The sequence below is a fragment of the Lolium rigidum genome, chromosome 7 (genome assembly GCF_022539505.1).
Source record: "Lolium rigidum isolate FL_2022 chromosome 7, APGP_CSIRO_Lrig_0.1, whole genome shotgun sequence".
In the NCBI taxonomy this organism is placed as follows: domain Eukaryota; kingdom Viridiplantae; phylum Streptophyta; class Magnoliopsida; order Poales; family Poaceae; genus Lolium; species Lolium rigidum.
In genome coordinates this window covers 78,743,219-78,752,488 of record NC_061514.1, presented here as the reverse complement: position 1 = coordinate 78,752,488, position 9,270 = coordinate 78,743,219, and the positions used below count along the sequence as shown (strand labels likewise).

The 9,270-nt window shown below is 44.8% G+C and overlaps 1 protein-coding gene and 1 long non-coding RNA gene across 5 annotated transcripts; both read left to right on the top strand.

The window, feature by feature from the left end:
• The first annotated feature begins 198 nt into the window (after positions 1–198).
• Positions 199–3,997, top strand: LOC124674291 (beta-glucosidase 16-like). Of its 4 annotated transcripts, XM_047210331.1 has the most exons (12): positions 207–375; positions 488–554; positions 1,647–1,708; positions 1,796–1,871; positions 1,968–2,042; positions 2,146–2,233; positions 2,312–2,564; positions 2,712–2,827; positions 2,947–3,196; positions 3,284–3,386; positions 3,493–3,595; positions 3,717–3,997. In XM_047210331.1, exons 1-12 carry the CDS (start codon positions 244–246, stop codon positions 3,922–3,924), a joined length of 1,533 nt encoding a protein of 510 aa, XP_047066287.1. In that variant the 5' UTR covers positions 207–243; the 3' UTR covers positions 3,925–3,997. The 4 variants fall into 4 exon arrangements, with proteins under 4 accessions (XP_047066285.1, XP_047066287.1, XP_047066288.1 ...); XM_047210329.1 differs by having other exon boundaries at positions 199–375; positions 2,146–2,564; XM_047210332.1 differs by lacking the exons at positions 1,796–1,871; positions 1,968–2,042; positions 2,146–2,233 and having other exon boundaries at positions 211–375; positions 1,647–1,701.
• A 1,544-nt stretch (positions 3,998–5,541) lies between these two features.
• LOC124674293 lies at positions 5,542–6,397 on the top strand. The gene is made up of 3 exons (XR_006992968.1): positions 5,542–5,831; positions 5,918–5,948; positions 6,079–6,397. It is a non-coding gene; the product is annotated as an uncharacterized LOC124674293 (long non-coding RNA).
• The last annotated feature ends 2,873 nt before the right edge of the window (positions 6,398–9,270 follow it).

The following is a 9,270-nucleotide window of genomic DNA, read 5'->3' as shown; positions in this document are numbered from 1 at the left end:
GATGGATGTTGTACTGTTTGCTATGCTACTGTTCATGTTGATCACTACATCTAGTATGTTCGAGTTTCACATGTTAGTAGTTACTGTCGTCATGCTTAATATTCTGGAATTAATCATGGAAATTGTGCCTAATTATCCAACACCGAACACTCGAGCTTCTTTTTAAATCGGACATGGGCAGGTTGCGCGCCGGAGCTCTGTAGTGGGCCGTCGACCGTCGTAGACGAAGAAGCGTTGCCTTCAATGGGCGCGGCGACGGGCGTAACAGCCGTGCTATTGGCGTCGTTGGCGATCCTCGCGCCGTCCGCTCGGGGGCTCAACCGCCGCGAGTTCCCTCCCGGGTTCCTCTTCGGCGCCTCCACATCTGCTTACCAGGTTAGTTGGTGTGGAGCTTGAGCTGGCTATGCCTCTGGCGCCGTCGCCTCTTTGTCTGCTGTTCGTTCGCTCCCAAATCCCAATGCACAACCAAGCTAGACTTCGATTTCAGGTTGAGGGCGCGTACCTGGAGGACGGCAAAGGTCTCAACAACTGGGATGTCTTCATCCACACGCACTGTAGGTCATCTCTCTCTCTCTCTCTCTCTCTCTCTCTCTCTCTCTTGTCGCTGAAACTGACTGCACGATTCCCTCCCCCTTGCTTGGTGCACTCTGTCAAACAGAGAGACGGAGATCCACGCGTAATGCCATAGACATGATTTTTGGTTGGATGATGCTCTGTTAATCCACCATGTATGCTACTCATTGAGCTGGATTACTCTGTCAGCGAATCATCACCAGGATATTATTAGATACAATAGACACGCCATTTCCTGTTATAGCCAAGAGTCCAAAGAAACATTTGATTGTTTGGATGATTGACTCTCCTTAAGAAATTCGTTAATCTTTTCGATAAAGGAAATATATTAGTAACAAGAAGATACTAATTATGCGTGGTCTCTCCAGCAACGAAATATCAAGAACTAATCAATACATTAAGGATATACACAGCTAAAAAAGAAGAGAAAAACACAAAAATAAAACATGACACCTGTCAAAGTAATCAGTAGCATGAAACAAATAGAAGGAAACATATCCTTCTGCGTGAGCTGTAATTGCACCGAGCTGTCGATCTGGCATGTCAAAATCTTGAAGAGGTCGTCTGCTCCGGTGCTCCTCCCCTGAAAAATTATGGGTACGTCAAATACAACAACGGTGGAGATCTTTCCATACTTGTTCATAAGCGGGGGCACGATCGTAATTTTGGTGTAGGTCTACCGTTCGTAAATCCCTGTACAGGCCCGTATGGCTCGCGTTGTGTTGTAGCTCGTTATTGTACAACGTGGGGCGGTACTTAGACAGATGGGATCGTTAACTAGTCACGTGACCTCTTTTTTCCTTCTTACGTGAGGTACACATACCGTATCAATACAGACTGGTATACATGAGCTGGATATGGGTTTCGGTGGACCCAACACATGAAAAAAACCCAACTATTACCCTTCAACTTTGTTTAGAGGGGAGCACCGGAGCAGGGCTCCTTGAAGAGTTCTCACAGTCACAAGTTGACCTGCACGTGTTATCATCAGGTTTTGAGGCCAGCTCTTTTTATAAGTTTATTAAACTCCTCATTTGCTCTATTCTTTTTTTTTTTGATTTCGCTCGCCGCAGCTAGGGATATCGCTGATGGACGGAACGGCGACGTAGCCGACGATCACTACCACCGGTACATGGTACAAAATCAGGAGACAAGCAATCCCTGGTCATTAATTTCCATGTGATGCATCTAAGTTGTACCAAATGCCAATGTACTGTTGCAGGAAGATGTAGATATCATGCATAATCTGGGCGTCAACTCGTACAGATTCTCGATTTCATGGGCGAGAATCTTGCCAAGTATGCCAAGAATAATAGATACACTTGCTCCAAGTTTTATGCGTTTTCATATGTCACTGTTCAGCTCTTTGACAAACTGTTGTTGAATCATCGTAGGAGGCAAGTTTGGAGGCATTAATTCAGCTGGAATAGCGTTCTACGACCACCTGATCGATGCACTCCTGCAGAAAGGTATAATCTTACATTCCACACTGGGTAGTAATCTTCAATGATGAGCTAGCAATCCTAAACAACAAAGTTATGCTAAACAATCAGAAAAAACAATATCGAATAGGGATAGAGCCATTTGTGACGCTGCATCACTTCGATTTGCCGTACGAGCTAGAGACCCGCTACGGCAGCTGGTTGGGCGCTGGGATTCAGTGTGTACCGTTGATCTGTTCCACATTTGACTACAGTTCTACCAGGTTTGGTTTTAATTTACCTTGCTCCAATGCCAGGGAGGAGTTCGATCACTACGCGGACGTGTGCTTCCAGGCGTTTGGTGACCGGGTCAAGTTCTGGACGACGTTCAACGAGCCCAACCTGTTCACCAAGTTCGCCTACATGCTGGGGGCATACCCTCCCAAGCGCTGCTCCCCGCCGTTCGGGAACTGCCACAGTGGGAACTCCCAACAGGAACCGTACATCGCGGCTCACAACATCCTCATGTCTCATGCCGCAGCTGTCGACAACTACAAGAAGAACTATCAGGTAACCCCCACCCCCACCCCCACCCCGCAATTTATACTCTACCGATATGGCGATGTGCAATAACTTTTGTTGGCACTGCGATACCATCTAGATGCATCCAAAATGCAAAGTCACATTTATCTTAGACCTTTGATCCATGTGTGTTAGGCGAAACAAGGCGGCTTGATCGGAATTGTGATTTCCATGAAATTTTATGAGCCGCTAACGAATAACACAGAGGATATTGTGGCGGCACAACGTGCATTGTCGTTTGAGATACATTGGTATGTAACAATATGAAAATCCTTCACATTGACTTTATATATATTGTGCTAATATAGGATAAACTTAACCTGGTTATAATGTGATACAATTGTTTTCATGTCTTTTTTCCCGTCCATAGGTTTTTGGATCCAATATTCTTCGGAGAATATCCCAAAGAAATGCGTGAGATGTTATCGTCAAACTTACCGGAGTTCACCCCAACAAAGAAGATGTTATTGCAAAACAGAGTGGATTTCATTGGTGTAAACCATTATACTGCGATTTACGCTAAGGATTGCATCTCTTCCCCGTGCGAACTTAATACTTACGAGGGAAATGCACTGGTCTTTGCTACAGGTGAAAAAGATGGTGTACGAATTGGAAAACCAGTAAGAACAATTTCTACTACACATTAATGTTCCTACCATTTTCTTCTTCTTTTTGTTGGCATGTTTGATGTGTTCAAAACATTCCAGACTGCACTCGGTGGTTTCTATGATGTTCCAGAAGGCATGGAGCAGGTTGTCAAGTATGTCAATCACAGATATGAGAACGTACCTATCTATGTTACCGAGAACGGTGAGTGGCACATACATCATAAAACCCAGAATGCTTTTGCAGTAATTTTCTTCGGTTATCAATGATTTATGTGTTACCATACGTACCTTCTCTTCTTTTATTTCAGGGTACTCTGAGTACAACAATAACAATATGGAAGACATGACCAATGACACCGGAAGAGTGAACTACCTTGAGGGCTACCTGTCATGTATCTCTTCAGCTATCAGGTCACATGCACAAACACATTGAATTCTTTGCGCACATTATATACTGTACCATAGATACATTCAGTAAAAACCCACGCAACGAATGCTAAAAAAAACTTAAGACTTATTGGCATGCTTATAGGGGAGGAGCAAAAGTGCGTGGTTACTTCGTGTGGAGTCTTATGGACAACTTCGAGTGGCGCTTCGGTTTCACCGTAAGGTTCGGGCTATACCATGTGGATTTTGTAACGCAACAGAGGACTCCAAAGAAGTCTGCGAAGTGGTACCTAGACTTCCTCACAGGTTCTGGGCCGATGGGCGAAGTGCAGACTCTAAGAGCATATTCCTGATAATTCTAATGTTGTGGATACACGTATCCATCATGTTTCTCTTTCGGTATAGATATGAATTACGACCCCTCAAGGCTGATACTAAATACTCCATCTGTTCCGAACCAGCGACAACTAATATGATACACAGGGAGTATAAGTTATGTTAAGTAGAGCCCTACTACTATGAGCTCACCCCATTGTCATACCTGCGTATGGCGGACTGGGTGTACGGATTTGCATGACACACATGATTTATCTTCAAGGTTTATGAACCATGTACTCCAAGATCTCATTGTCTAGATGTACGAGGCGCATAATTATTGTACATGCAATGAAGGTGCATATTTATATACTCGTAACGGGACGACGTGGGCTTAGCCCAGTGGTTGGGGTCGCAGTGGCGCACCCCAACGACCGGAGTTCGATTCCTGTCAGGGACGAATTTCAGAATTGTCACACCAAATCCCGCTTCTACTATATCAAAAAAGTGTCTAGTTCCTCCTAGACACGGTTTAAATCTATATACTCGTAATGGTTGATATCATCTCCACCGGTGCCCCTTATAATGTAATGGGATCACCCCAAACTTTGTCCAATTAGGGGTGTTCAGACATGTCCAGACCGACGGGGGTGGGTGCCCCCAGCCATGGGCAAATCTAGAGAAAAATTAGCGATGAGATCGACAGCTATAGAGTTGCGTATATCAAATTAATATAATGGAGCATTATACCACACAATCTCTCATACTATAATATGGTGCCCGCTAAAAGGCAATATAAGCAACAAAAGTGTGCAACGATATAATAATAGTTAAAATCAATGAAGGCAAGACATACAATTTAGATGACCTGCTAATCCCACTTGTTTACTGAGAAACTAACGTTGAACCTCCCCAAAAAATGGTTTTGGGGCCTCATTTGTAGCATCCTTAAGTATGAAGACAATAAGCAAAGCATGCTATATTTACAATTTGCATGTTAACACCTATATCAAAGTTAACTCCCTTTGCTACAAGGAGAACGGTTTTGGGTACTATTATGTTAATTGTTTCCTCCAATCGCGCTTCGCCACGCCCTTCTTTTTGACTGTAGCCGCGCAAAGGCCCTGTCTATGCGGGATGATAGCTCATTGCCCTTCCTTTTTCCCGTATGTACAAATCAGATTTACCGGGATACAGCCGGTAGATCATTTTTCTGCGGTCCTGTTCCTTATTTTCCCTTTGTTATGTTCACCTTCAACCTCCGGTGTAACCGATCTTCACCGACCGTGCATGATTTTGGGCCACCGCGAACATTCCCTAGTTGACACATCTTTTTTACCTGTCCAGTTTATCATTACGTCTCTGCTTGCCAATAATTCTGGACGGCGCTGGAGGCGTTCCAGGCCAGCGGCTAGTGTTCCATGCAGGAGATCGTCCCGGTGGAGGTGGAGAACTTCACCAGCAACCTAATAGGCAGCGGCCGACGTCGCCGAGCGAGCCACGCTTCTCATATGTCCGTCCTGCAGCATCTTCTCTTTCCTCTTCTTCTCATGGCTTATTTTCTTCATGTGCAGCGCCGTTTATTTCAGTCTCTAACCTTGAGGATGGATGAGATTGGTTCTCTGACCGCGGCTCTTGATCTGTTGTAGTTGCAGGATAGAGGTCAGAGGGAGAAGAAGCGACGATATATCCACGGTAGGCTATCTTATGATCCGTCGCCTTCTCCGTGTTCGGTGATCGTCGTACTTGCGGAAGGTACGTGGGAGGTCCGGGTGCGAGGCGTGGTCGGCTCTGTTCTGGCCTGCAACCTCTGTTGGTGCTCTAATATTCTTTGTACCAGGACATGGGCGAGGCAACCAAAGACAGGAAGAGAAAGAGCACGATAGACAAGAACTGCACGGCCAAGGTGCTCTTCAAGGGGAAGCATAAACCTTAGCCTTGCCAGGTAGTTATCTAACTCACCTGTTGTTTACATATACCTTGGATCTTACCGTACCCAAGCACTAATTCTACATCCTATTTGCATCACAGCTTAAGACTTAATGGAACAGTATCTCCCTAGGTATACTACCTTTTATTCCTTATCATTGTTATTTCTTTTGACTTGCTTGCACATACTGCGACATCTCTTCATATGTCATTGTTACACTTTACTAAATGTTGCATCAATAACCTCCTAAATGTGCCTTCAGGTGACACATGACCTGCCATGAATTTCCCAGCGTCCTGTAATAATCTCCTGAATGTGCCTTCAAGTGACACATGACCTGCCATAAATTTTTCAGCGTCCTGTTTTCTGATTACGGGTGACAACTATATGCTTCTATTGTGTGTCCTTTCCTACTTGGGGAAATTGCATTGTTCATTCCAATTTAAGAGGAAGTTAATCCATTTGTAATTCCATTTGTAAACATAATACAATGTACTACAGTTTTAACGGTCATAGCTGAATGATCTCATTGTTCATTGTTACGCCTACCAACTGTTGCATCAATATCCTCATGAATGTGCCTGCAGGTGACACAGGACCTGCCATGAATTTTCAGCGTCCGCAATAACCTCCTGAATGTGTCTTCAGGTGACACAGGACCTGCCATGAATTTATCAGCGTCCCGTTTTCTGATTAGGGTTGACAACTATATGCTCCTATTGTGTGTCCTCTCCTACTTGGGACAACTGCATTGTTCATTCCAATTTATTGTTGAAATATTGGGCCTACACTTAATGGCCCATACTAGATTTCAGATTTTCCTATAAATCTCAAAGCCCACATAGTGGAAGCCTTGTGAGTTTGAGCCCAAGTTGGTGGCAGCTCACTAGGGAGTGGCAAGAGGTGGGAAGTTTAGTCCCACATGGAAAGTTGGGAGGAAGTTAGACCACCTTATAAGGTGGGTTGTTCCACCAATAGTAAGTGAGTGAGAAAAGGAGTGCTACACGCGCGCGCTCCTCCTCCTCCTCGCTCGTCTCGACTCAACACGTCGTGGTGAGTGGATTGAGCCTCGAGCCGAGACTTTCCTTACTTTTTGCAGCTCAGGAAAACGAACAGAGTCCTAGACGGATGCGTCGCAGTTAGTCGGTTCGGGTCGCTCCCGGATCGTGGGCTATCTGTAACCGACTCAAAACGTTCGTGCGACGTGGGCGTGGCCCACGTTGCCTAGGGTTTTCCGAGCCTATATAATCTCTTGCCCGGCTACCGCAGAAACATACTGAATACACGAGTTAGGGTTTCCACCTCTCTCTGCTTGCGCCGCCATCGTAGCCTACTCCATCCCGCGCGCCGACGTGCATCGGCGAACGGGAGAGCAGGTCTCCGGAACCGCTTGTCCTTGCGATCCTGTACGGGAGAGGGCGAATTAGGTTTTTGGGAAGCGCTCTGCGCGATTGCTCAAGCTCTTCATCACGGGTCGCCTTCCGTCCAAGTCGGGCGGTGCTGCCTACCGCCGTCTTCAACGCCGTCTACTACGACCCGTCGTCCCCGTCATCAACAACGTTGTCATCAACAACGTTACTGCTGCAACATCGTCTGCTACACCTTGACCGCCACCTCCACCAGATCGGTACGTGCGACATATCTCGATCTGTTTAGCGATGGATGTTGTATTGTTTGCTCTGCTACTGTTCATGTTGATCACTGCATCTAGTATGTTCGAGTTTCACATGTTAGTAGTTATTGTCGTCATGCTTAATATTCTGGAATTAATCATGGAAATTTACCTAATTATCCAACAATCCAAAAACCTAATTGTAGGCAATTTCCTGAGTTAACAATGGCTGGTTTTTCCGATGCACTGAGGCCGGATAAGTTTACCGGTGTGCACTTTAAGAGGTGGCAGGTTAAGGCCATGCTCTGGCTTACTCATCTGAAATTTATTGGTAAAGGCTATGAGTGCGGAGGCTTGTTCCGCTTTTCGCTTTCTGATTTCAGTAATAAGTCTGTGAACCATATTTGTGGCAATGTTAGTGATGATACCAGTGTTTGGCATTCTCGTTTATGTTACATTAATTTTGGTTTAATGTCTCGGCTATCCAGTTTAAGTTTAATTCCGAATTTCACCATTGCCAAAGGTTCTAAGTGCCATAGTTGTGTACAATCAAAACAACCTCGGAAGCCTCACAAGGCGGCCGAGTAGAGAAACTTGGCACCTCTAGAACTCATACATTCTGATCTATGCGAGATGAATGGTGTTTTGACAAAAGGTGGAAAGAGATATTTCATGACATTGATTGATGATGCGACTAGATTTTGCTATGTTTATTTGCTGCAAACTAAAGATGAAGCTTTAGACTACTTTAAAATTTATAAGGCCGAAGTTGAAAATCAACTAGAGAGAAAGATCAAGCGTCTTAGGTCGGATCGTGGTGGCGAATATTTTCCTAAAATCTTTGATGAATTCTGTGAGGAACATGGCATTATTCATGAGAGGACGCCTCCCTATTCACCCCAATCAAACGGGGTTGCCGAGAGGAAAACCGCACGCTGATCGACTTGGTGAATTCCATGTTAGCCACTCGCTGGTTTATCTAAGGCATGGTGGGGGGAGGCTTTATTGACTTCATGTCATGTCCCGAATAGAGTTCCTAACAAGAATAAAGATAAAACCCCTTACGAGGAGTGGGCTGGGAGAAAACCATCACTTTCGTATTTGCGCACATGGGGATGTTTGGCGAAAGTCAATATTCCAATTACTAAGAAGCGCAAACTTGGACCAAAGACAGTGGATTGTATCTTTCTAGGTTATGCTCCTCGGAGTGTAGGATATAGATTTTTAGTAGTTCAATCCGAGGTACCTGATATGCATGTTGATACTATTATGGAATCTCGTGATGCAACATTTTTTGAGAATATGTTTCCTATGAAAGATATGCATAGCATTGCTAGAATTTCTACTGAGATAATTCCTGAGTCTAGTACATCTAATGAGTATTTTGAACAATCACATGAGAATGTTCCTGAGAAGGATGACAATGAAGCTCCTAAACGGAGCAAGAGACGAAGGGTTGAAAAATCCTTTGGTGATGATTTCATTGTGTACCTTGTGGATGATACTCCCACTTCCATTGCAGAGGCATATGCATCTCCAGATGCGGATGATCGGAAAGAAGCTGTCCATAATGAGATGGACTCGATTCTTTCTAATGGAACTTGGGAGCTATCAGAACGACCCCATGGATGCAAGCCTGTGGGCTGCAAATGGGTGTTCAAGAAGAAGCTAAGACCCGATGGTACTATTGAGAAGTACAAGGCGCGGCTTGTAGCTAAAGGCTACACACAGAGAGAAGGCGAAGATTACTTCGATACCTATTCACCTGTCGCTAGACTTACCACCATTCAAGTACTACTATCCATGGCTGCCTCCTATGGTCTTATCGTTCATCAAATGGAC